General features: G+C 41.7%; 2 protein-coding genes across 2 annotated transcripts in view; one reads left to right on the forward strand and one right to left on the reverse strand.

Annotated features, from left to right (window-relative positions):
* Positions 1 to 1656: 1656 nt before the first annotated feature.
* Positions 1657 to 21900, reverse strand: SPG21 (SPG21 abhydrolase domain containing, maspardin). Its single transcript, XM_059372263.1, has 9 exons — positions 21646 to 21900; positions 18058 to 18144; positions 15265 to 15426; positions 11578 to 11658; positions 10495 to 10640; positions 7100 to 7208; positions 6002 to 6109; positions 3631 to 3771; positions 1657 to 2382 (listed from the first exon to the last, which is right to left on the reverse strand). The coding sequence occupies exons 2-9, from the start codon at positions 18118 to 18120 to the stop codon at positions 2266 to 2268; spliced, it is 927 nt and encodes a 308-aa protein (XP_059228246.1). The 5' UTR covers positions 18121 to 18144; positions 21646 to 21900; the 3' UTR covers positions 1657 to 2265.
* Positions 21901 to 21974: 74 nt separating this feature from the next.
* The window catches only part of SLC51B (solute carrier family 51 subunit beta), a 51194-nt gene continuing 46307 nt past the window's right edge, over positions 21975 to 26861 (forward strand). Inside the window, exon 1 of the mRNA XM_059372265.1 lies at positions 21975 to 21996. The gene's annotated coding sequence lies outside the window, so the exon portion shown is untranslated. The remainder of the gene's footprint in view (positions 21997 to 26861) is intronic.

Here is a 26861-nt window from a genome sequence, read left to right on the forward strand (position 1 = left end):
GAAGAGACTATTTCAATGGGGACTCCTAGCTCCAGAGACCCCTACACAGTCCACTGGTGCTTGGTCAGGCCTGTGTCATAGCTCAGCTTCTTCTGTGCCCAATCTGCTTCCTGCCACAACTTTCTTTTGATCCTAAATAACCACCTTCCTCCCAAAGCTTCATCTCGGTATCTACTTCAGCCTGAGATATGAGGATATGGGTGGGGTCCAAGATGGCTGAGTTTCTAGCTGGGGAACCTGAGGAAAAGCGATACTGGGAATGGAGTTGATGGTTTAGGAGAGAAGGGGCAGGTCTGGGCAGTGGGGACATGGGTGTGCCTGTAGAAGTCCGGCCTGATAGGCCTGTTAGGCATTCAAGGGCAGCTCAGAATCAGTCGGGGCTGGAAATGGCAGTCATCAGGGCATTGAGCCATGGAGTAGTTAAAGCTGTCTGGGGGAGGTGGCTCACACAGGGAGAATTCAAACAGAAAGCAGAGGGCAGTCCCACAGTTCACTGCTGTGCCAGATGAGGAAGGGGCTGCTGACCACGTGCAGCCTGGCCCTGCCCACAGCTCCCTATTGACTGAGAAGTAACCTCAGATGCTAACAGTTAAAAACATTATGCTCTACCTTCATGGCTTCCAGATGTTTCCATAACTCCTGACTGTTCTCAAGTCACAGGGCAGTCAGAGCAGACACTATGTGGAAAGATCACTGCTTTTAGGGATAGTCAGACCCAAGTTGGTATCCCAGCTCTGCCCTTCCCATCTTGGCCACTCCCAGTCTCCACGGTCTCATCTGTAATATCAGTTTAATCAGGGTTGTGGTAGAGATGAAATCAGAAATAGTATGGCTAACTCAATGTTCTGAAAACTTAAAGGGAAAGAAGCACTGATGCTGATTTTTTGGTCTAAATTATACCCCAGAGAAACCAAATAGTTGATGAGGGTAAGATTTAAAAAAACAAATTTGAGAACTCTAGTTAATAAATGGGAAGGTAAAAATAAGAGTTATTGTCACTGCTCTGTGCCCTCTGATAGCACAGCGCATCTCAGCGGGGATCAGGACTGGCAGCAGAACCAGCCGTGGGATTCCCCAGTGACTGGAGCTGGCTGACCCCACCCAGTCATCTTCACCACAACTCAGGACAAACAGGTTATGTGCCTCCCGAGGTGACACTGTGGGAAGTTCACAGCTCTGCCTACGAAGTGTTCCTGCCCAGAAGACTGAATCTGAACCTGAATGATCCTTTAAATGTAACTGCCAGTTTAGGGCAAATACCAGGGACATAGAAACAAGTTAAAGGACACTGTGAGGCTGCAATCAACAAAATCCAGGCCGTGGGGAATTCTATAGAGCAAATGAGCCTGTTTCTTCTACAGAGTAACGGCAAAAAAAAAAAAAAAAAAAAAAAAAATTGGAATTTACATTCTACAAGAGATTCAAGAGACATTCCCACTGAGGAGGAGACAAGAACCTATGAAAAGTACCTGGCACATACTAACAGCTCAGTAAATAAGGGCTACCGTTACTTGACAAGGAGCATACGCACCTTAGTGAGATTAGGTAACTTACCTAATGTCACAAAGGACTGGCCAACGACACAATGGCCTGCTTCTCAGAAAGTCCTAGGTCTATGTAGCCCAATTGGGCAGCTACAGTAATCACCAAAGCCACTCACTGAAATTGAATTTTTATTCCAAATGACTGTAATGGCTAGAAAGACAACAGATAAAACTGAAAATGATCTGCTTAACCGGAAATTAGAAGTAGTTGATTTTGCAGGAGAGCAAACGGTAGGGTGACAGAGAGCCTTGGCACTTGTGATAATGGTTATGACCAAGAAAGCATAAAAATAACCAATGTCCTTCCAATACACAATCTGGATGTGCAGCATTTACAGCAAATAACATAAAAAGAAAGAGAGGAGGAAAGAAAGTAAAAGGAAAAAGAAAAAAATAACCTCACAAAACCCCAAACCTCAGAAATTAACATTCCCTTAAGAACATGGTGGTGAGAAGACTTTTGGTAGCAAAATTTTCACAATTCTTAAAATGGGAGTCTTCAAAAGTACTTCCTCAAATTCAAAAGCTAAAAAAAACAAAACAGTTACACTGGCTCAGAAGAGCTGCCGCCTGTCACAAAGATGACAAACAGTCCTACTTCCAAACACAGTGATCACCGGCGAACCTGACCACGGAACGGGGTGGCTGCCCAGCAGGCACTCACACCGCTGATTGTACAAGAACTCTCTGGACCGCTCGTCATCAACAGGTGACGCCGCAGCTACTGCTCCTCCTGACTGAGGCTAAGGCTGCCTTTCTGCACCTCCAGTTCCTCGGCGCTGACCATTGACGGGTCAATGGCTGCGTATTTGGTTCCGTGGAATTGCAGCAAATGGATCTATGGAAACACAGGATTGTTATTTTCAATGCCACGACAGTACAGAAATGTTTTGTACTTCTAAAATTACAGAGGAACAGGGGTGCCTGGGTGGCTCGGTGGGTTAGATCTCTGCCTTTGGCTTGGGTCGTGATCTCAGGGTCCTGGGATTAAGACCCACATCCGGCTCTCTGCTCAGTGGGGAGCCTGCTTCCCCCTTTCTCTCTGCCTGCCTCTCTACTTGTGATCTCTGTCAAATAAATAAAAAAGAATCTTAAAAAAATAAAATAAAATAAAATTACAGAGGAACACATGTCGATTACAGAAAAGTTAGAAAGCACAGGAAAGTCAAAGAGGTATTTTGAAAAAACCCCAATGTGGGATCTTTGCTCCCTATTTCCTGTGTTACAAGTCTCTATAAAGTTCCTATAAACTCTTCATCAGCATTTTCAATGGTGGCGCGCTGCTCTGTGAGTAGGTGTTCACCCTCCTACTTTGCTGCTGTGACTCAGGTCCTTCCCATCCTCTGCTGTTCTGAGTAAGACCGTGATGACTGTCTCGAGTTTTTGTGAATTTCGGGTCCTCTCCTTAGGATCCACTGCCACAAGCAGATGACAGGACTAAAAGATGCGACTGGGTTTTGAAGATCTTGATACTTCTTGCCAAACTACCAAAGCAATAATTTCTCACTATTTTAATTAACCCATTTGGGTAGAGGGTGAAGGGGCAGTTTGTGTGTGTGTGTGTATGCGCTTTTTTTTTTTTTTTTTAAAGTTTTATTTAAGTAATCTCTACACTCCACGTGGAGCTTGAACTCACAACCCCGAGATCAGGCATCGCAAGCTCTTCTGACTGAACCAGCCAAGCGCCCTTCCCTGTGTGTATTTTTTTTTTAATGCATCAGAAATGGATCAGAAAGCTGCTTCATGAAGGTGTTCTGCTCTGACTGAATTTACTGTATTCAGGAGGCAAGGTCACATCATAGGATGTGGCTACTTCGGTATGTGTGGATGTGAACCTGCTCTTCTTAGAAAAGAGACGGTAGGCAGAGAGTCACTCAACTGTCTCTAATGTACCCAGCTGAATTCTGCTATAAATTGTTAATGTAAACCACCCTTTTCAAGTGAATGCCTCATTCCTACAGAGAACTCTGTAGTTCTCTTACTCTACCATCAAAAAGAAAGAAAGAAAAGAAAGGAAAAAATAGCTTTATGTTTCAAACCATACACTTTGCATTCAAAGTGCTCTGGCTTCCAAGCTGGGACTTACCTGTACATAAAGATTCACCTCTGCACTTCTGCACAGGTATGGGAAATTGCCTCCTGTTTTAAGGTGAGCCCTCCGGGCATTAGGATACAGTTTGTACATTTCTTCTTTAGCCTCGGTTGAAAGTGCACTCTGGTCAAATACCTTAAAAAAAAAAAAAACAACCCAAAAAACAAAAAAACACAAAGCTGAAGCTTACCAGTATTTTAGTATGTTCTTTGCACATTGTGGAACGTGCCTCCCAAAGCATTTCTTGCTTGTGAAGAGACACTGCTGAACCCCAGGCCATCTCCTACTCATCCCTGGTGACTTCTAACTCCAACATAAGCTACAGATTCTGTTGTCAAACATCTCTTGCATTCACTGGGGGAAAATCATGTCATGAATTTTTTCTCCTCAAACACAGCTGACTAAACTAAAAGAATATTAATAGTGAAAGCCAATTAATTTCAAAAAGATCACTAAAATCCCAAAAGAACTTTTACTTTATTACCTAAAAACAGTTACATAAGTAGTATATGCTCAGTAGAAAAAAAAATCCAAAAAATTTTTTTAAGAGTATAAGAAAAAGTCCAGATCTTTTCCTGGGGGAGCCACTGTTAGCAGTTTGTGGAGTATATGATTCTAGACATCTTTTAATGCCCACATAAACTTATGTGTATATACAAGCAAATAAGCTTTCAAAAAGTAATTTTTTAAATGAAGCACACATAAAAAGCATCTCCAATGTGCTGAAGCTTATACACCGTTTTCAGTGACCATGTACCCAAGTGGTGAGCTCAGTTTGGAAAAATGGGCAAGCAGTGCAAATGTACTGAGGACCAAATATTTTACCAAGAGTACTGAAAACCTCGTTCTGTCATGGCAAATTTCAGAATGTAGAGATTCCAGTTGAGAATGAGAAATTATTATTTACATACTTGTAATGGCTAATTTCCTGACAAAAATCAATTCTTAAAAACATGTTGATTTTAGCAATAAATCCGTTTATGAGGCAAAGTTACATGGTATGCAAGTTACATGATTTAAAAAAAATAAGCCAAAACACAATGGAATACCACTTTGCATCTATTAGCATGGCCATTATAAAAAAAAAAAAAAGGGACGCCTGGGTGGCTCAGTTGGTTAAGCAGCTGCCTTCAGCTCAGGTCATGATCCCAGCGCCCTGGGATCGAGTCCCACATCAGGCTCCTTGCTCAGCAGGGAGCCTGCTTCTCCCTCTGCCTCTGCTTGCCATTCTGTCTGCCTGTGCTTGCTCTCTCCCCCTCTCTCTCTCTGATAAATAAATAAAATCTTTAAAAACAAAAACAAAAACAACAACAAAACAACAACAAAAGCTGTGGTTTTTTGGGGAGGATATGGAACCACTGGAACTCTTGTGCGTTGCTGGTGGGAATGTAAAATGGTACAGCCACTGTGGAAGATGGTATCATGGTTCCTCAAAAAGTTAAACACAGAATCACCATATGGCTCAGCAATTTTACTTCTAGGTACAGACCCAAAAGAAGTGAAATTAGGCATTCAAACAGACACATTCATACACCAATACTCTGAGCAGCATGATTCTTAATAGTCAAATGGTAGAATAACCCAAATGCCCATCAACAGATGACTTCATAAATAAAATGTGGTATATACTAAAAGAAAATTATTATTCAGCCTTTAACATGCTATAACAGGAATAAACTTTGAAGACATTCTGCTAAGTGAAATAAGCAAGACACAGAAGTACAAGTATTATAAGATTCCACTGACATGAGGTACACAGACTAGTCAAATACATAGAGATAGTATATAATATTATATATAATATGTAATATTGGTTACCAGGGTCTGGGAGGAGGAGGGACTGGTGAGCTAGTGCTTAATGGGTGCAGAGTTTCAGTCTGGGATGATGAAAAGTTCTGGAAATGGATGGTGGTGTACACATAAACATGGTTAAAATGGTAAATTTCATTATGTATATTCAACCACAACTCAAAAAATATAAGAAGCAAGCTTTTGTGCCTATTAGACTTTATGGAATTCTTGATTCTCTGCCCTGTGAGGCAACTTTTCTTCACTGCACATATCTGGAGATGACAACAGCAAAAAATACATCAAAATGGGTAAGGACTACCATGCCTGTTTATGTTTATTCTGATTTCAAGGGTGTTACTCCTACCAGGGAAAATATGGGATAAGCAATAAATTGACTGTTTTAGAATTGAAAAAGCTGGGGGGTGGGCTGTCCAAAAAAAAAAAAAAAAAAAAAAAAAAATCCAAGGCAGCATTTGAAGAGGCATACTGAAAAATTATAAAATAAGTATGAGGAAGCTCTTGATATATACATTTAAAAAGGTAAAGCATCTATTTTACTTAAAAGGAAGCTTACATCCATAATGGTCACAGGGATGTCCCGAATCTTATGAGGTTCCACGTAAGAATTTTGACAATTCAGGGTAAGTCTTGAAGCCAGTTCACTCTGCCCCAAACTTTCCAGCTGCAGGAAGAAACACAGGCAAAGTATTTGGATTAGTTTTGTGCCTCACGTTTACATTAAATCCACAGCTGATATCTGTGCTTAGAAAGGTGGCATCATGTGTGGAGGCCAGGTCATCTGTGAGGAAATACTATGTACCCGGGAGACCAGCACTGGGCTTCCCAGCTGGTGGCGCTGTTCTGGGCATTCAGTAACCTTCAACCTGTGCCTCTTCAATCAGGTGCCTGTGGGCAGCAAGCCATTTTCCAAAGCCCCACACTGACAGATCAACATTTTTAAGAGATTTTGGAGCTGGAAGAGACCTCACGAAAATCATCTAGCCCCGTAGCCCCTTAACTGCAAGTGTGTAGACTCGCTACTTCAGACTCCCTCAGGGAGGAGAATGGGGGGCGGGGAGTAGAGTAAAAATATAAATTCTCAGACCCAATGCCCAGGGATTCCAGTTCAATGGGCTGGCGAGGCTTTGGAATCTGTATTTCTTTCTTTCTTTTTTTTTTTTTTTAAAGTAGGCTCCATGCTAACCCCAAGATCAAGAGCCGCACGTTCTACCAGCTGAGCCAGCCAGGTGCCTCCAGAATCTGTATTTTTTTTTTTTTTAAAGATTTTTATTTATTTATTTGTCAGAGTGAGCACAGGCAGACAGAGTGGCAGGCAGAGGGAGAGGGAGAAGCAGACTCCCGCTGAGCAAGGAGCCCGATGTGGGACTCGATCCCAGGACGATGGGATCATGACCTGAGCTGAAGGCAGCGGCTTAATCAACTGAGCCACTCAGGTGTCCCCGGAATCTGTATTTTTAAAAGCTCCCCTCAAGTGATTCTGATGAATTACTTACCAGCAGTTAATATCCGTTGATATACTAAAGTAAATATGGAAGACTGCTTAACAAACATCTCTAATACATACTCAATGAGACAGACAGATCATCAGGAACCAAGAAGACATGAAAATTCCTAGTACAAGGTGGCCCCCTTCAAATGCCATGATCCTTACCCTGTCCACCATAAAATCAATAGCATCAGCCATCATAGGGTCCACTGGGCCAGATGAAAAGTTTCCGAGAACGATTTTTTTGAGCATAAATGATGGCATTAGCCAAAAGCTGTAAAACAAAGATCTGGTAATTTAAATCTGCAAGACTACATAAAAATAACAAATATTCCATTCACTACTATAGCTTTGTATTAGCTAGGTACTTAGGATCTAAAGATAAAAAGAGCTGGTCTCTTCTTCCAAACAGCTGCTTTTGAAGCATCTTGTTTTTACATATATTTTCCCAAGCTCCCAAAGAGTTATGGTTTAATATGATCAAAGTTTTATTTGAGGATTTAGAATAATTATAAGCAGTATTTCAAACACCTTTACCAAGGTAGACATTTTGATAATTCTGAGATTTTGTTTTAACTAATTGGCTTTATTTCTAATGGCTAAACTATTTCCTTTAGAAAACTGAAAACTTGGGGCACCTATGTGGCTCAGTCAGTTAAGTGGCAGGCTCTTGATTTTGGCTCAGGTCACTATCTCAGGGTCATGGGAGTTAAGCCCTGCCTTGGGCTCTGTGCTCAGCAGGGAGCCTGCTGGAGATTCTTCCTCTCCCTCTACCCTCCTCACCCTCTGAAATAAGTAAGTAAATATTAAGGAAAAAAAAAAAAGAAAACTGAAACCTTAAGATCTCAACCTTCAGGTTTCTATCACCTTTTGAATGACTGATATTTCAAAATAGCAAAATGAAAGTTATTGTACCTCCCGAAGTTTGCTACAAGCAGATTCAACTGGACTAATTCAAAGCAATTCAATCTACGAATTTCTGTATGTGATTTTTAGTTGGTATTTGTTACATTAATTACAAATGCTGACAGCCATTGTCTAGGGCAAATACTACTTTCTTTAAACCTATGCTAGAAATGACTTATAAAAGGAGCAGACTACGTTCTGACGCATGTTCTCTCCATGGAATGGCTTGTTCGAAATTAGCTGAGCTTCCCTCAACAAGCACAGCTGGCCATCTTTCATTACCTTTCTCCGTCCCGCCTCCTACGGCTTCCACATCTTCTCAAGGTGATGCTGCCTAGGTACCCCCTGTGAGGGGCAGATCCTGTTGGCTTTGCCTGCCCCTGTAGCCTCAATGTGTGGCATGTAGCAAGCACTCAGATACCTGAGAAAATATAGCTCACATGCAGAAGCACAAATTAGGGGCAGCCACTTTGGAAAACAGTGTGGAGATTCCTTAAGAAATTAAAAATAGAGCTGCCCTATGACCTGCAACTGCACTACCGGGTATTTGCCCCAAAGACACAGATGTAGTGAAAAGAAGGGCCATATGTACCCCAATGCTCATAGCAGCAATGTCCACAGTCACCAAACTGTGGAAAGAGGCCCTTCAACAGAAGACTGGACAAAGAAGATATGGTTCATATATACAACAGAATATTATACCTCCATCGGAAAGGATGAACACCCAACTTATGGAGGAAAAGGAAAGGAAAAATGAACTGGGGGAAAATGGAGGGCGAGACAAACCAAGACAGACTGTGGACTCTGAGAAACAAACCGAGGGTTTTGAAAGGGGGGGGGGGGGGGGATGGGTGAGCCTGGTGGTAAGTATTAAGGAGGGATTCCAAGAGCTTTGGGTGTGGTGCCTAAACAATGAAAAAAACAAAAAGAAAAAGAAAACAAAGTAGGGGCAGTCTAGGCTTCTGGCAATTAAAACAACATTAAAATCATCAAAAATAATCAATGAGCTTTAGTGCCTTGTCTGGACATGAACTCTTTGTAGCTAATGTATTATTGCACAATTGCTCAGCAAACTGCTGAGATAACATCAGGAATAGTTTTTAAAAAGACCAGAGTACCATTTTTATTTTAAGTAAGCTATACGCCCAATGTGGGACTCAAACCCAGGACCCAGAAATCCAGAATTGCATGTTTTACCAACTGAGCCAGCCAGCTGCCCCTTCAATTTTAAAGAGATGTGAAAATCATGAAAACAATGTTTACCTATAGCATTCGGGAAAAATCAACCTGGTCATACAGGTATGTATATTCACTGGGCCTTTCTTTTCTTTTCTTTTCTTCTTCTTCTTTTTTTTTTTTTAAAGGGTAGAGCCTAGCCTCACTAGCAATGAAAGAACCCACATTAAGTCAGCTTTAAGGTGACTATTACATACAGATCAAACTACTTGAAATGTTATCTTCAATGAAGGGATGGTTCAAAGGAAACAAGCCCCCCACTGGTTGCCCCACAAATCATCCCACCATTCCCATTGTTCTGGAAGCTGACGACCGTTAATGTGTCATGATGTGCAAAATGTCTGCTGACAGACTAAATGTTCTATTCCCTCTATTTTTGGAAACACATCTCAAGGAAATAACCCAGAAAGGGAAGGGAAAAAAGTGATTTGTACAAAGATTTACAGTAGAACGAAGAATAAGGGGAAGCCATATGCCTAAAGAAATTGTGTCAGTCGATATACAGCAAAATAGTAAGTGGAACAAGCAGAACACTGTATTAGTTCTACAGGCTCTGTATAACTAATACTGTAAGAGCACATGAATGTACATTGAACAAAGCTAAACAATAATTTAGAATAGGAGAAATAGCTGAATTCAGAGTTCATTCCAGCTTTTTTTTTTTTTTTGCAAAGGTGATTGTTTCTAATTTTACTTATTTAAAAAAATTTTTTTTTAAGATTTATCTATTTATCTCTTTGAGAGAGAGAAAGAGAACAAGTGGGAGGGGCAGAAAGAGAAAGAATCTTTTTTTTTTTTTCTTAAAGATTTTATTCATTTGACAGAGATCACAAGCAGGCAGAGAGGCAGGCAGAGGAAGCAGGCTCCCTGCCGAGCAGAGAGCCCCGACACAGGGCTCGATCCCAGGACCCCAGGACCATGACCTGAGCCAAAGGCAGAGAAGCTTTAACCCACTGAGCCACCCAGGTGCCCCAAGAAAGAGAAAGAATCTTAAGCAGACAACCACCCTGAGCACAGATCCCGATGCGGGGCTTGATCTCAACCCTGAGATCACGACCAGTGTCCAAACCAAGATTTGGAAGCCCAAATGACTGCACCACCCAGGTGCCTCTGATTGTTTCTTTCTTTCTTTTTCTTTTTTAAGATTTTATATATTTATTCATGAGAGACAGAAAGAGAGGCAGAGACAGGGGAGAAGCAGGTTCCCTGCTGAGCAGGAGCCCCATATGGGACTTGATCCCAGGACCCCAGGATAATGACCTGCGCTGAACGCTGACCCTTAACCACCAGGTGCCCTGTTTCTAATTTTAAAAGCCAGGGTAGTTTCCTTAGTGCAACAAAAAAACCCCCAAAATCTGCATTTTAAAAAATTCTACTGAACGAAAGTCATAATTTTGGCCAAATGTTTACATTCTTACCTGTTTGCAGTCCAAGTTTGGTTGAAGATAGAGGTGTCACTGAAGGAATTGCAGAGGATGAGGGAATGGACTCTGGGAGATTTGTGTGTATATTCAGCAAATTTCTGGGCCAAAAAGCCACCCAAAGAAGCCCCAAAAAGATGAACCTAATTGCAAACAAATACAAGAAGGATACTAAAACAATAATCAATCCTAAACATAAATACCCCTCAAAAAAGCTGTTTTAGTTATCACCAAGCAAAGAATATAATGTCATCACCAGTCTTAGATGAAATAACCATAGCAGTTCAACATTTAGGAAATACTGTATTTAAATACAATTTAGACACATACTGTCAAGAAAACAATTTGTGCACACAAATACAAGGTAAAAAAAGAAAAAACATTACCTATAGGTTGCACTAGAAAATGAAGCCATTTAGTAATTTATGTTTAAGAAAATTGTGATTTGATAATTCTACCCCTAGGTACATACTTGAGAGAACTGAAAATGTATGTCCACACAAAAACCTGCACACGAATGTTCAGAGCAGTGTTATTTCTAACAGCCAAGCAATGCAACGATCCAAACATGCCTCAACTGACAAATGGATAAATGCAATGTGGTTCACCTACCCGACGGGATATATATTATTTGACCATAAAGAGGAATACGAAGTACTGATAACAGGCTACTACTAGGATGATCTGTGCAGACACTATGCTAAGTTGAACAACTCAGTTAGAAAAGATGAATATTGCATGATTCCATTTATACAAAATACCCAGAAAGGGTACATTTACACAGACAGAAAGTAGATTAAGTTGCTAGGGCCAGCGGGAGGAAGGGTCAGGAGTGATGGCTAATGACTACGGGATTTCTTTTTGGGGTGAAAAAAAATTTCCTGAAGTTGATTGTGTTGATGGTTGCCTCTATCTGTGACTATATTACAAATCCTAGTCACACACTTTAAAAGGGTAAATTATATGGTATGTGAATTATATCTCAAAAGAACTACCACTTAAATGAAAGGTAACACTACCCTTTACAATGTAAATGTTGCATTAAAATCACATTTAAATAATTAGTTTCAGGGGACTCACCTTATCCAGTTGTAAATGGTCTAAAAGTTTTCTGAATCCGTCACAGAATTCGAGATGGTCCCAATAAACTGGATACTGCAACTGGAATAACAATAATTAATAACTATATACAAATGAAAAATTTAGGACTCCCATAACAGCACTTCTCATTTGCTCAAGCTGTCCTCCTTATTCAAACTATGTGAAAATAAGCTCTCACCTTCTTCTAAACTTTGAAATTCACATTTTACCTAACAGACCAATTTAATAAATAGCACACTTGTGAAACTGAATAACAATTTCAATTTACATCTATTTCCTTCCCAAATAGCTAAGAAACTCTGAGGTTCATGGATGAACAGGGCCGAACCCTTCCAAGTAAAGAAATACTGTTTGCCCTTAAATCTACCTTAATTCTAAATTATGGCTCTAAATAAAATTCTGTCTGGGGAGAATTCCCTCTTTTTTGGTAGCATGGCTTAAAGGGAGTATTCAATAAAACTGTTCCTCTTTTTTTTTTTTTTTTTTTTTAAAGATTTCATTTATTTATTTGACACAGAGAGATCACAAGCAGGCAGGGAGGCAGGCAGAGAGAGGAGAAAGCAGGCTCTCCGCAGAGCAGAGAGCCCAATGCAGGGCTCGATTCCAGGGATCATGACCAGAGCCAAAGGTAGAGGCCTTAACCCACTGAGCCACCCAGGCGCCCCTGTTCCTCTTTTTTAAATTGACTTAGTCATTCTGATTTCTTGTACTTTTGTGACCAAAGAAGTATGGTGCTTGACCCTAAGTAGCTTATGAATTACGATGAGGAGGAGGAAAAGAAATACAAGTCACTAAGTCCCTTGAGGGTATTCTAGCTTGTCACCTAAGAATTGCCCTCTCTTTAATAGTAAGCAAATGAGGGGCACCTGGGTGGCTCAGTGGGTTAAAGCCTCTGCCTTCGGCTCAGATCATGACATCAGGGTCCTAGGATCAAGCCCCACATCGGGCTCCCTGCTCACTAGGAAGCCTGCTTCCCCTTCTCTCTCTCTCTCTCTCTGACTGCTGCTCTGCCTCCTTGTGATCTCTGTCTCTCTGTCAAATAGATAAATAAAATCTTAAAAAAAAAATAAGTAAATGATGCCTGGTTGTTTTAAGTACTTAGATTCATTCTATCACTAACAAATCGCTGGAATAGATACTGCCAAGTATATAATAGGATAGTTTTAGACCTGATGGAAATATGTTACTTTTACTATTAAAAATTTCATTTGTAGGTAAGATTCCACTATTCTGACAGGATGGAAAAGAGCCTCTCCCTAACAGAAAATTTGAGAATTTGAGTCAGATGATAGAAAAGAAAGCAGATGATATATATTTATTTTTTTATTTTTTAATTTACATTAAAAATGTATTTATTTGACAGAGAGAGCATAAGCAGGGGAGCAGCAGCAGAGGGAGAGGGAGAAGCAGGTTCCCCACTGAGCAAGGAGCCTGACATGGGGCTGGAATCATGACCTGAGCTGAAGGCAGACACTTAACCAACTGAGCCACCCAGGTGCCTCATGAAGACATATTTTTTTTTAAAAAGATTTTATCTATTTATTTGAAAGAGTCTGGAGAGCGCATGCCTGCGTGAGTGGAGGGGAGAAGCAGAGGGAGAGGGACAAGCAGATTCTCCACTCAATGCAGAGCCTAGAGCCCGATATGGGGCTTGATCCCAGGACTCAGAGAGTAAGACCTGAGCCAAAGTCATGCTTAATGACTGAGCCACCCAGGTGCCCCAAGAAGGTATTTTTATGAAGCCTTTAATTTAAAGATATCCTTGCCCTAGATAGGTAATAAAATTGTATACAACTTAACACAGACATACACCTAAATATATACAATCGAGTACAAGTAAAACTAGAAATCAGAGTAAGATCAGTGGACTGTATTAATCAATACCCTGGTTATGATATCCTACTATAGTTTTGTAAAATGTTACCACAGGGAGAAACTGGGCAAAGAATAAAAGGGACAGCTCTGTATTATTTTTTGACAACTGCATGTGACTCTGTAGTTATCTCAATAAAAATTTAAATGAGAAAAGGGCCTGTGCCTTTTAACTGTGAAATACTAACAAATATCTAGTACATTTTAAAACCTCATGGAATTAGGCACATAAGGACAAAGTAGCTTTGAAGTCATCATTGGCCTTTTCTGTCTATTTTTAAGAAATTTCTACACCCAACGTGGGGCTCAATCCACAACCCCGACATCAAGAGTCACATGCTCCACCAAATGGGCCAGCCAGTCACCCCTGGACTTTTCTTTATTCTTTATCTAGCTAATGAAATAAGGAAATCCTACGTCAAGAAGCTTGAGGGCTAAAAGAAGTACCCATCTGGAAGGTAAAGCAAGCATGACCTGCCAGTTAGGAGCAATAAAAACACAGTCAACTTCAGAGAGTGCTCTAAAGTGATAGAGAAGCCTGAGGCCACTCAGTCTCCCCCATCCCCGGCTGATTAACAGCGGCCACCAGGAAAGCTACTACCGTGTCCTGGGCTGCAGCGGCCATCTTGCTCTCCTAACATGCTGTCCACCAAGAGGAATTTATGAAAACCCAGAACAAGGGAGGATTATGTTGCAGAGACTCAAAACACACCATATGAGGAATGATTAAAGAATGGGGAGAATTCTGCCAGGGAAGAAAAGACCTTGGGGGAAAGGCACCGGGCGATGCTGATAGTAACTAGTTTTCTCCATAAGGGCTGTCAGGAGGAAGAACTGGGATTTGTTTTGTGTGGCCCTAGTTGGTGGTAAACCCAGTAGAATTTTCAGTTACCTTCCAAGAGAAGAGATCTGGTCAGAGTTTTCTCTCCTTCAGACAGTAAATAAAATAGTAAAAGCAATACTCCCACAGGGAGACCTGTGTAGGTGTTACTATTCCAGCTCCCAGAAACAACTGCCTGCTCAAAGCCACATAGTCTCTCCATCCCAGGAAGCCAGGAGACCAGCCTCCACTGTTACGCAGTCCGGGCATGCCACAAAACTAGTCACAAACAACAGTGACTTCTTCACCTACACTGCTCTCCCAGAAGGGATTTGAGAACAAAACGGGAAACTAGATTTAGTCCAAACTCAGTAATAAAATAACAAAAACAGAAAACTTAACCAAATGCTGAGATTATGAGCATTATAATGAATAAACCTCATCTCCACTTTTGAAGACTTACATTAAAGCAAGCTTTCAGTTACCCGAGTGTTAGCAGACCCCTTTCTGCGGGAGAGTGCACATTCACCTCCTCTGGAAGCAGTGGGGTCATGAACTAGGAGGGGAAATAGAGTCAGAAGACTCCGGTTGGTTCTCCCTACACCCCCTAGTGGCCATGACCTGCCACGATCACCCAAACGACCTGAACCTCCATTTCCTCATCTGTAAACAAGGCTGATGCTTCCTACTGTTCAGACTTAAGACAATCTACGTAAAAGCTGGGCACAGAGGTTTCCACAGAGGTCTGTTCCCTCTGCTTCTCTGTGTGTCCGTGTACTGTACAGCCTTCCTTCAAAAGATTTCATTTCACATTTAAGAAAAGAAAAAAAGTGTCTTCCTTCCATTAAAAACAAAAAACAAGACACCAAAAACATGGACCATTACTATAGTTCGTCAGAAACAGAAGCACACACATACAAAAAAAAACCATGAAATGGGGACATGAATTGTAATACTGACCCAATAATACTTACAGCTATAACCCGGTAACCCCAGCCGGTCAACGCCAAGATCTGCCTGAAAAACACATCAGCGGTTCCACTGACAGGGGGGAGAAAGATCAGAGGACACCTGATATTTCTGGGGCCCGCATCATACAGCGACCATATTTTACTATCATCATCATCCACGATAATCTGGAGGGAAAGTTAGAAGAAAAGAAAAAAGGAAAAGCTTATGGATTTGGTTTTATACTGTTACTTTATACTGCAATTTCTCTGACAATTTTAATGTCACTGCCTTGGTTGTTAACAAGGTTCCCTGGGGATCACACCAGATTAGCATGTATAATAAACTGCTTTGGTCTCTTTTTCCCTCTTCAGTGCTAACATATTACACAGAACTGCTTCATACTCTTCCAAAGAGCTGCTTTTTTTCAGAAATCAGTTTTTAATTTTCTTTCCCATCCATGATTATATGAAGCCCTATTCTGTTTACCATTAAACAGTAAATTCTGTATATGGCATCTTATTTCTTTCCCATACTTCTGGCTGTGTGTGTGTAGGAGGCAATTTGCAAAGTCATTCTCCAGCTCTGTCCAGAGGGGAGAAAAGACTCCAGGCTCTCGGACAAACTAGGGAGAGATGGTCACACTCAGGAGATGGTTCTGGAAGCTGATCCAGACCATGCCTCTGAGGCGGGAGACTCTTGCTAGAGAGGAAGGAGGCCGCAGCTGTAGGTGTCCCTGTCCTGGGAGAATGTTTCAAACCAGTCAGTCAGGTGTGGGGAGTTGGCAGAGAGAAAAACTGTCTTTCTGGGGAAAAAAGGGTAGGGAGCATCAGAAACCCTCTTGAATTAGTAGTTCTTAACCCAGCAGGGGAAAAAAAGATGAGCATTAAATAAGCTGAGTCAAGTCAGGTGCTCAGTGCTGAGTCTGGCAGATATATTGTGTTCAGTGAGTGTTAGATATCAGTATTATTCACTGCGTAATCATTTTTGTTTTCTCTGGCTCACTTTTTGGTGGGATTTGGAAAAGTACATTTACTGACTGAACTTTTGCCAATGCAAATCAATATTTATGCCAGTTTGCCATTAAAAATCTCAAGGTCTCCAGGTTCTGTTTTCGGAGAGCTCCTAGCTGGCAGTGCTGTGGGCCCAAGGGGTCACTGAGATCACGGATATCACTGGGAGCAGACAAATGAGGCAAGGTAATGTCCAGAGGACCATAACAATTTGCTTTTGGACTTCCCCAGCTCAGAGATGATGACAATAATACTCATACCTGTGTTTTTGCCCTTTGTATTTTGCCACTCACCATTTTGCTTTTCATTGTTTTTTGGGTTTTGGTTTGTTTGTTTTTGTTATGATTGTGATGAAAATCTCTTAATGGCTTTTGACAGTACACACAGTAAATCCCGATCTGTAGTAATAACATTCATATGAGATAAGATATTCAGATCTCCAAGATTTTCTAGGAAATTATTCCAATAATCCATTTGGAATAAGTTTATCACTTCAATGTTCTCAGTTCCCTAAATGGCAAATCTGTCAGAATTATATTTGATAATTTTAGAAGACACAGTATCTCTTTGTAATTTAAAATCTAGCACCACAAAATTTCAAGCAAACTTATGACTTGCGGACCAGACTGAGGTCAGTCTGGAGAAAATGACATCAATGAAACTACTGGCTATAACTACTTTTAAGAATATTTCAGTGAGTCTGGTGTTGTCTTGGGTCTGGAGATCAGCTTACTGAGAAAGTGAGTCCGTCAAGAGGAGCTCACATGAGTTACTTGCAGGGATGGGACAAGGTAGAGGGACCCCAGAAGCCAATTATCTTTTAGCATGACAGTGTTTCCCAGGGAACAAGAAGGAAGGGAGGCTCCTTTTGTTAAGCAGTGAAATATTTCTGGCTTTGAAACCAGATTAATTTGATTCTAATCCAGACTCTACCAGGCTGTGTGATCTTTAACAGGTTAACCTCTCTGGATATCAGTTTTGTCATCTATGAAATGGGCATCATTACCCACTTTGTTAAACCGTTCAAAGAATTAAATAAAAGATCCGGGAAATTCTACAACACTGCTGGTTATATAGCAGATACTCTGTTTATAATTGGAGGAGAACTGTATCTCAAATTCTATATGGAGAAAAGTTGTGTTATTAATTCAAACCTGCATGGTGCTTTCACAGATGTCTACCCTGACAAAATGATTATTAATAGAGACACAGAAGATTTTCAGATCACAGTAACTCTCATACTTCTGCAAAAGGATCAGCAAAGATTTTGCTCTGTGGCTTAACTAGCTTTTGTCTAGTGTGATCCCCAAACATTTGTGATTATTTGGGGACTCAGAGACAACAGTCAAACTTCAATATAAGTGCTTGGGGTTTTTGGACATTCCAGGCAAATAAGGTTTCCTGAAGATGCCTACCACTGCAAACAGAAGACCTATAATGTGACCCAAAGTAAATCTTAAATCTGAGGAACAGTAAAAGGCTTTATAACAGAATCTGACCACACTTACTATGCAGTTGCTGTTACTGCAAGTTTTCCCCTAAACGGAGTACAAATATTCCTGCTTGCTTGGATACATAAAAGCAATTATAAAATAATGAGTATAGTTATACCCACTTTTACTCTTGAATAAGTCTCAAAAGTTGACTGCACTTGACAAAGAAGGGAGAACTTTACACTCTACAGCCCACCATCACGATACTTGGCAATGACCTTTTACTCTCAAACACTACTAAGGCATAACATCTCAGTCACAAAAACAGAACACAAGATTTTGAGAAGAAGAGGTGTAGTAAAACCATACATACCTTTTTAAGGGGAACTGTACTTCTAAACCAGTTATAATCAGGAGAGACTTTAATCTCTCCCATGATTAGCTGAAATGGAGGTTAACCCTGAAATAAAAGCATGTGATGTTTCACGTCAAGAATTCATGTTTACATCAGAACTAAATGTAGAGTCTGGTCTAGCTATACCAACAATACCTTAAATGGCAAAACCAAGGAAATGGACTATTTTACCTCTTGCATATACTTAAGCTACAGAAAACAATTTGGTGAAATCCTATAGTCATAGAGCAGGGTAGGGCCCTTGAGAGACCATGACTCCAACTCCCTCGTTCCTCCAGATGAAGAATCCAATCTAGAAAATTTAAATGACTTACCAGAGATCCCATGGCTATTACAGAGCTAGGACCAGAGGCAGGGAAGAGTCTTTTCTGACATCAGACTGCCTGCCCTAGTTAAATGACTGCAAACTCTGTTGACAGTATCTTAGAAATCTATTTTAACAAAGATGTAGAATGATAGGGAACAGTCCACACTAGAGAAAGGAGGTTATGTAAGCGTGCCTCCTGATCACTTCACAAATGCCATAAATCTAACTCTAGTGGAATATAACTTCAGAACTTCACATGTAGTACTTAATGCAAAATACAGGAAGATTTGCTGTTCACGCTGGTGTGATTAAAAGTGATATAACCTCTTCTGAAAGATCTGTGATAAAATACCAGAATAGGCTTGACGGCACTGTATCTAGCAACAAAACATTTGTCTTTAGAAAAAATTGGTAATTTCTAGCTTTTATAGCTCTGTGACCTTGGAAAAGTCACTGACCCTCTTTGGGCTTGTTTTGTCATCTACGACAAAGTCTAGAACAGGGCTTGGCACAGAGGTGTTATCCATTGACAAAATGGATGACTATGTCCTAAGAAGACTGGATCAGGCCATCCTAAACTCCCTCTGACTCAGCCCTGTAAGAGCTTCGGACTGGCTGGGCATCTTCAATTGAAAGGCTGCCCCTCTTTGCTAAAGCATCTGTGTTATGTCATAATAAGAAACTGAAATTACAGCTCTCTGTTGCAGATTCTTATTGCCAAATGAGGAACTTCCACCCACTGGTTTGGAAGGATTCAAATACTTGCTGTTCATCTTGTCCTCTACCCCTAGGGTGAGTCTGGATTTCCTACTAGGGCTAGGATGTGTTCATGACCACTAGACTTAACTCCTGGGCTGACTCCGAATTGTCATTTTAGAGGTTCTCTGGACTGGCTAGGAGCTGGGGACTCTAAACCCAATGAAACTCTTCCCTTTTGGCCTCCCACATCTGCTGTCTTGGGAGTACAAGGAACTAACAGTCTTAACAGTTACCTCTAACCTTGGGGGGTTACTAAACTAAACCCCAAGGAGATGGCAAATGTAGACATCCATTACTAAACCTGACTTACAACCCTGACATTGTAATAATGGTCTGTTCTCTCAAGGCTAGGATGGTGATTTTAGAAAAGTATGTTAAAATCATAACTTGTTCTAAAGAGTACCAAGAATATCATTAGCCAGTCTTAAGCTGAAATCAGTGAAATCACAACTGCAGTTATAATTCATACTGGAATAAAGAAAATCATTCTCTGCATATCCATTTTCTCTTAACAAATAGTAACATGTTAAAAAAAAATCTAAGCCATTTATCTGCTCAGCAGGTTTATAAAACACCTAAGGCCCTTAAAGCCAAATAGTTAGCTTCTAGATTTGTCAAACTTGGGACAAATTATTCAGTTTTGGAATCGGCTGCAATGTACAAACCAAACTATCATAAAGATCACACACAGATCGTACACATACAGATACAGATTATACACGGGCACACACATTCACTGTCATCCACTTCTTCCCACAGCAATAAGTAGAAAGATGTTCCTTACCACAGTCCGCGGTATTATTCACAACCAACTCAGTATTATAACTCTTTATAACTAATCTCACTAGATGGAAAGATTCCACCCAACTGTGACTACATTTTTGTAGGGGCAAGTGATTTTAACACTTGTGCTAGTTTGGCAGCACATGAAAGGTAAGACAGATACCAAATGTTGCATTTGACCAACTGACGTCTAAGTGGGGGAAAAAAAAACAACTCACTGCTGCAAAGGCAAAGCAGCTGTGAGTGGTATGAAAAGGAAGTTTGTTCTCCTAGCTCTCTTTCATTCTCTAAAAGGGTATACTTTTCCAAGTCACAAGAGGAACATTCTGTATATGGCCAAAAAAAAAAAAAAAAAAAAAAAAAGTTAACTGAGATTGCGACCAAACTGGTCAGTATTAAATAAGAAAGAATGCGGATCAAATGTGGACTGATTTGATCTCTCACAATTCAATTCTTCCACAAAAACAAAAGCACCTGTTCACGCTGGTGGGAAAAGGGCTGCAGACATCAGCCTCAATCTTGCCTAAAGAAACCCCTCCTCAGGGAGTGCTTTTGACACCCAGTCCTCTCTAGCCCTTGAGGTGCTAGACAATAAAATTGCCAATTTTGAGTGTGCACCAAGAATTTCATGCACTTATCTCTCAGGGTTCCAACAGAACCTGCCAGTTTACAATCAGTGAGATTGTCTTTAAGAATGTTTAAGTCACATAACCAGCTTAACTAGTCAGAGGTTTTTGGATCCTTTATCTCAATCTGTAGTTGATCCACATATGGACAATCTGTGATTATTAATACCAGCAATAAGTAAATATTAGAACCTGAGGGTCTCTAGGCGATCCAACTGGATTTCTTAAGGGCAAGTCTCCATAGATTACCACACCAGTAGAGAGCTATTCTTTTTTCAGATCTCTTCAGGGGCAGATTTATTCCTATTCTCTTCAGGAACTTACTCCATTATTGTCTAAACCTCATGGGAGGAAAAGCTGCCTACCTGACATTTCTTCGGTGACACCTCACCTTGTGCTGTCTTGGGATAAAAGCTCTTGGAAATTTGCACACAGCTATTAAGTTACTCCTGAGTCTCTTGAGTCTTTCAGCTACAAGGAGATGGAACATTGCCCGAGGAGACAAAGAAGCAGCATAAATGCAGAATTTATAACTCCCCAGGAAAACCAGAAGAGGAAAAGCAAAACACTAGTCCTGCTACCTCCCTCACACCTGGCAATGACAAAGACATTTGTCACTGAGGTGCAATCTCCAAAATAACTAGCTTCTTTCTGCTCAGAGTTCTTAAAAGTTGAAAAACATATTCCTGGACTGCAGCAGTGTATCCCCAGGGCCGGATTACAGCAGTACGCTCTGATCCAGCGCCCCCTCCGACCCTAACCCCAGATGATCCAAACACAGACCCCACCCCACCCCAGTCCCACCGTGAAAGCCTCAAAAAGGCAGGGTCACAGGTACACCGACCAAGTCAGGAACCCAAACTCGACTTCAGACAGACAGACAGACACACACACACACACACAGAGGGACGTGCGATCACGTGCATGGTCACATGGACCAGCCCACTAGGGGCCACACAAACAAAGTCACACCAACGGAGGCAGCCGCGCACGCTACATACACACCCACCTGCTAGCCTAAACACATCACACACCCACAGCCCGCTTCCCAGGCCCTCACCCACCCCTCACCTGCCGTGGCCTCCCCCACGTCCCTTTTCCTCTTCCCCGAGGCGGCTCTTCCCTCCAGTAGGAGCGCGGGCCGTGGGGGTGGCTGGGCCCAGTTCACCGCCGGCAGCTAGAGCTCTCAGTACCCGCAAGCGCCGCGAGCTGTGGGGGCGAGTTGGAGGGCGGGCCTCGGAGGGGCGGGGCGCGCGGCCGGGCGAGCCTGGGCCGCCGCGCTCCCCCTTGCCGAACGGTCCGCGCAGTGGGCGCGAGCCTCGCGCTTCCGGGTTCGGAGGAGGCGGGGCCACGTTTTGAGGAAGGGGCGGGGCTGCGTGGCTCCGCCGGTCACCATGACGACAAGACTAGCAGCAGCTCTAGGTGAGTGACTCCGGGCGTTCTCAGTACGTGCTGCGGGTTGGGGATCGGTGTCCGCCTTGGAGGTGGCGGCGAGCTCGGGAGGAGGTCCGAGTTGCCTCTGGGTCAGCTATAGGTCACCCATTCGATCGGGCACCGAGGGAGAGACTGTGCGAGTAGGGGGCGCCTGACTCCTTGGAACCTGCCTCTGTCTTCAGTTCGCGCCCCCCTGGAGGAAGCAGGTGCGGACCGTTTCTCTCCGCCATGTAAAGCTTTGGGGGACCCCTTTGGATTACAGGCTTTGGTGAACAGCGCTTTGTATACTGTCTTTCCTTGGCAAGATTTTTTTCCTCTTGGCACAACCAAGACGCCCTCCGTAGTCCTCCCTGTAACACCCCTCACAACACATTCCAGACTTGGGCTGACATTCTGAGGGATTTCTGAGAACGGCTCCCCCAAGCTTCCAGCTCCTGCATCACTTAAATATTTACAAATATTTACAAATATTAATATATTTGTAAACTTTCCTCTTAAGCAAAATGTGGCAGAGGTTACTCACTAAGGCATTTACAGTTTGCTGGAAAAAAAAATGTGTAATAAGGTTGGATAACATGTAAATCTTGTTTGAAGTCTTTTTGTGATCCTGCAAGGTCCTGTTGAAAGTGCCTCCCCCTAATCTGTTTTAGGGAAAGCTTTTATCCAGTTTAAAGCCTTTGGTTTGTGCCCCTACCGCGGCAACTGTTTATGGGATTAAGGTCAGGGAAGAATCTGAGTAAATTGCACCCTTAGTTATGACCTCTGCCTTCCTGCTCATGAACGTTGGGTCCCAGTCTAGAACTCCTACAAATCCCAGACGCATTTCCCAAGACCACAATCACAGTTTAGCGGCTCCTCCCCACCCCAGCACTTCTTTCAGAATTTTCAGTTAGTCATAGGAAGTGGTCTTTTATTATAAACACCAGGTAGGTGCAAAGGGCATATTTCTACAGAAGATTTTTAACCTGTGGCTTTTTCCTCAAAACTTTGGAATAGTTCAAAGAACGGAATAAATTCCAAATCACTGGTTGTCTTTTAAGACCATTATGGATACTCATTTATGTCTCCAGAGGTGGGCTCTGAGTTTTAATTTAGAGCAAAGGGAACACAGTAATCGACCAGTGTCTTAGCACATGATTTGGCTCATAGTAGGTACTAAATGTATATTCAATGAATTAATGAGAGAATAAATAAGTCTATCCACACATATACCTAACAGTGAATTCCTTATTTCCCATATCTCCTGTTACTAAAGACCTCACTTTAGTAACAGCTCTAATGAGATTTAAGCTATGGATATGCCTAAATATACAGAAGTCCTTATTCTGTTAGTTTTCTAATAATTTTTAACCTGTTGATTTCATTATGTGTATTCTTTGTTGCATGTGAACTTTTATTATAATGTAAAAGATCAAATACAAAGTAATGAATGTTTTCCTTTTCTGAGGAAAGGACCCTGCAGTCATGTTTGGATCTTCATTTGTCCTGTAACACATGGCTGGCACATTATCCATTCCCTAATATGAACAGGGAACATTTAATCTCTCTGAATTCCAGTTGTCCTGTAATTGCACAACTGCAGGGAACAAACTTTTGACCCAGGGCAGGCCATGGTACAGGCAGACCTGGTGGATATGGCTGTGAGGGTTTGCAGCTGTCACGGTTGGGGTCTTCCAGATGGTTCCCACAACACCAATCCCTGTTTGAGAATCTCACTTAAAAACTGGAATGTTCACAAGATAATCTGTGAACACCAGGCAAAGTAAACAGATGGCCAGCTGGTTCTCAGGATTCCCAAACTCAAGCTCTATCCTTCAAACTGATCTTTCAATAGGATAATATTTGTTTTAAAACACACGTGCAAAATAATCCTAGATATATCTTATTCATGTATGTACAGACAACAAATGGAACAGCAGTTACCTCTGAGAAGAAACTGGAGGATGGAAGGGTGGTGAAGAACTTTGGCTTTAGATTTAATATCTGAATTTATATAAGAATATATTTATTATATTACTGTATGATTTAAAAATAATTAAAAGCAACTATATTCATGCTCTAGACCCTGCTCCTTCTTTAATAGCTCCCTACTGGGAGTGCCTGGGTGGCTCAGTTGGTTGTGTCTGCCTTTGGCTCAGGTCCTGATCCCTGGGTCCTGGGATGGAGACCATATCATTGGGCTCTGTGCTCATCGGGGAGCTGGCTTCTCCCTTTGCTCTGCTTGTGTTCTCTCTCTGTGTCAAATGGATAGGTGAAATCTTTAAGAACAAAAAAAAAGTAGCTCTCTTCGGCCTACAAGCTAAAGTCGAACATCAACAGGCAAGAGCAGGTCTGGCTTTCTCGAAGGGCACCCAGTACCCTACAAGGTCTCAACCCTCTAGGTGTTCATATATACTCTTCCCTTCACTTAGAATGGTCTTCCACCTGATCCACCACAATGAATTACTTCTGTTTTACCCCTAGAAATCATAGATGTGTGAAAAAGTGAAAGAGAAATGAAACACTTAGTTTTTCACAGTAGTATCAGTTCTTGGAATACATCCTTTATTATTTTTTTAAACAATTTTATTTATTTATTTGACAGTGAGAGAGAGATCACAAGTAGGCGGGAGGGGGGGGAAGCAGGCTCCCTGCTGAGCAGAAAGCCCGATGTGGGGCTTGATCCCAGGACCCTAAGATCATAACCTGAGCTGAAGGTAGAGGCCTAACCTACTGAGCCATCCAGGCGCCCTGGAATACATCCTTTAAAGCTGCCCAGCATACTTTTGACTACAGCGTTATTTATCAAATTATGCTGAGACCCAAGACTGAGAATGAAGGCTGTTTCCTTACTGCCAGACCCAGTCTGTGTCAGATACATGCCACACTGGATTATAGGGATCAGACATGGAGTGGAGATTTTGGAACTGCCCAAGAAAGATGCTGACATGTGTTTCTGTAGCTTGCTACTTATCGAAAAAAGGTTCCATCAAACAAGTTATAAACCGTCACTTATTTTTTAGAACTTGTTCTGTTTTTTAAAGATTTAAAAAAAATATTTTATTTACTTATTTGACAGAGATCACAAGTAGGCAGAGAGACGAGGAAGCAGGCTCCCCACTGAGCAGAGAGTCCGATGTTGGGCTCAATCGTAGGACCCTGGGATCATGACGCAAGCCGAAGGCAGAGGCTTATCCCACTGAGCCACCCAGGTACCCCTAAAGATTTTTATTTATTTATTTGAGAGAGAGAGCTTGAGCAGGAAGGGGTAGAGGCAGAGGGTGAGGGAGAAGCAGATTCCCTGCTGAGCAAGGAGCCAGATGTGGTTTTTTTTTTTTTTTAAAGATTTTATTTATTTATTTGACAGAGAGAAATCACAAGTAGATGGAGAGACAGGCAGAGAGAGAGAGAGGGAAGCAGGCTCCCCGCTGAGCAGAGAGCCCGATGCGGGACTCGATCCCAAGACCCTGAGATCATGACTGGAGCCGAAGGCAGCAGCTTAACCCACTGAGCCACCCAGGCGCCCCAGATGTGGGTCTTAATCCCAGGACCGTGGCATCATGACCTGAGCAGAAGGCAGACACTCAAGTGACTAAGCCACCCAGGACCCCCCCACCCCAATCAAACTTTAAAAGCAGCTGGCACACAAAAATGCCTCTCTCTGGAAACAATATTGTACCTTCTTATGTAAGCTAATTTTTATTCACTGCTAACTTTTTAATATAGAAGTTCCTAAGCAAAGGTAACATCTTTTGATCATCTGACAATTTAGTATTTCATTAGTGTTTCTTCTGTAAGTAGCAATGTGATACTCTATCTTCTGGAAGAAAAGTTACAATAAAGAAATCTGGGAAACAAGAATTGTACTATTATTGTACAAAATAAAGAAACTTCTCTCTGTAGGGTTCTAGAAAGCTTTATGAATTCTTAGAGCTAATGAAGACCGTGATTAAATACTAACTGAAATGAGAAAATATTATTATTATTATTACTTAAAGATTTTATTTTTATTTATTTGACAGAGAGAGAAAGATCACAAGTATGGAAAGAAGCAGGCAGAGGGGGAGGAGGAAGCAGGCCCCCTGCTGAGCAGAGAGCCTGATGTGGGACTCGATCTCAGCCCACTGAGCTACCGAGGCATCCCAAGAAAATCTTTTTGAAAGAAATTGTGTAGCATAGTGCCTGCATATTAATAGGCACTCAGTTACCATGGGCTCCCACTTCTTTGTCTCTGAGCACCAATGTCTAAAACATTAAATTCCCTGATCAAGGTTAAAAACATCTGCAAATAGAGGTAGGGTAGGAAAGTGGTTAGGCCCACAGACTGGTGTCAGACTAGTGGAGTATGAACTCTATATCTGCCACTTATTAGCTATTTAATGTTCTGGAAAAATGAGGATGGAGAACAATATCTGCTTCACAAGGTTATTTGGAATGATAAAATGAGATTGCTCCGGTCAAGTCCTTGGAAATCTGGCTAGCACCCAGTAAGTATTAGCTAGTAATAATGCTTTTGAGAACCTATGGTGTTCCAGGCACTGTGCTAGTGCATTGCATGTATATATTCCTCATGACATCCCTTGCAAAACAGGTACAACTTTCATTTCATAAAAAGGAAATGGATTTAGAGAGGGTGAGTAACCAGCCTAGACTTAAGGTCAGTGGCAGGGCCAGCGCTCATGACATGTTTGTTGAATCTGTCTGCCTTTCAAAATCTTCTATCTTCACTTTGAAACTGTTTGATGAATATTAAGAAAAGTGGTTGAGGTGCCTGGGTGGCTCAGTCATTAAGCATCTGCCTTTGGCTCAGTTCATGATCCCAGAGTCCTGTGATAGAGTTCTGCATCTGGCTCCCTGCTCAGCGGGAAGCCTGC

The sequence above is a fragment of the Mustela nigripes genome, chromosome 13 (genome assembly GCF_022355385.1).
Source record: "Mustela nigripes isolate SB6536 chromosome 13, MUSNIG.SB6536, whole genome shotgun sequence".
In the NCBI taxonomy this organism is placed as follows: domain Eukaryota; kingdom Metazoa; phylum Chordata; class Mammalia; order Carnivora; family Mustelidae; genus Mustela; species Mustela nigripes.

Bases quoted from the DNA above. Each gene is read 5' to 3' on its own strand.
- SPG21 (XM_059372263.1), bottom strand. From the start codon at position 18,120: ATGGGAGAGATTAAAGTCTCTCCTGATTATAACTGGTTTAGAAGTACA. The intron at 10,641-11,577 runs GTGAGTCCCCTG...GTTTGCAATTAG, and splicing joins ACCATTTACAACTGGATAAG to GTTCATCTTTTTGGGGCTTC. The intron at 3,772-6,001 runs GTAAGCTTCCTT...TTTTTTTTTAAG, and splicing joins TCCCTGTGACCATTATGGAT to GTATTTGACCAGAGTGCACT.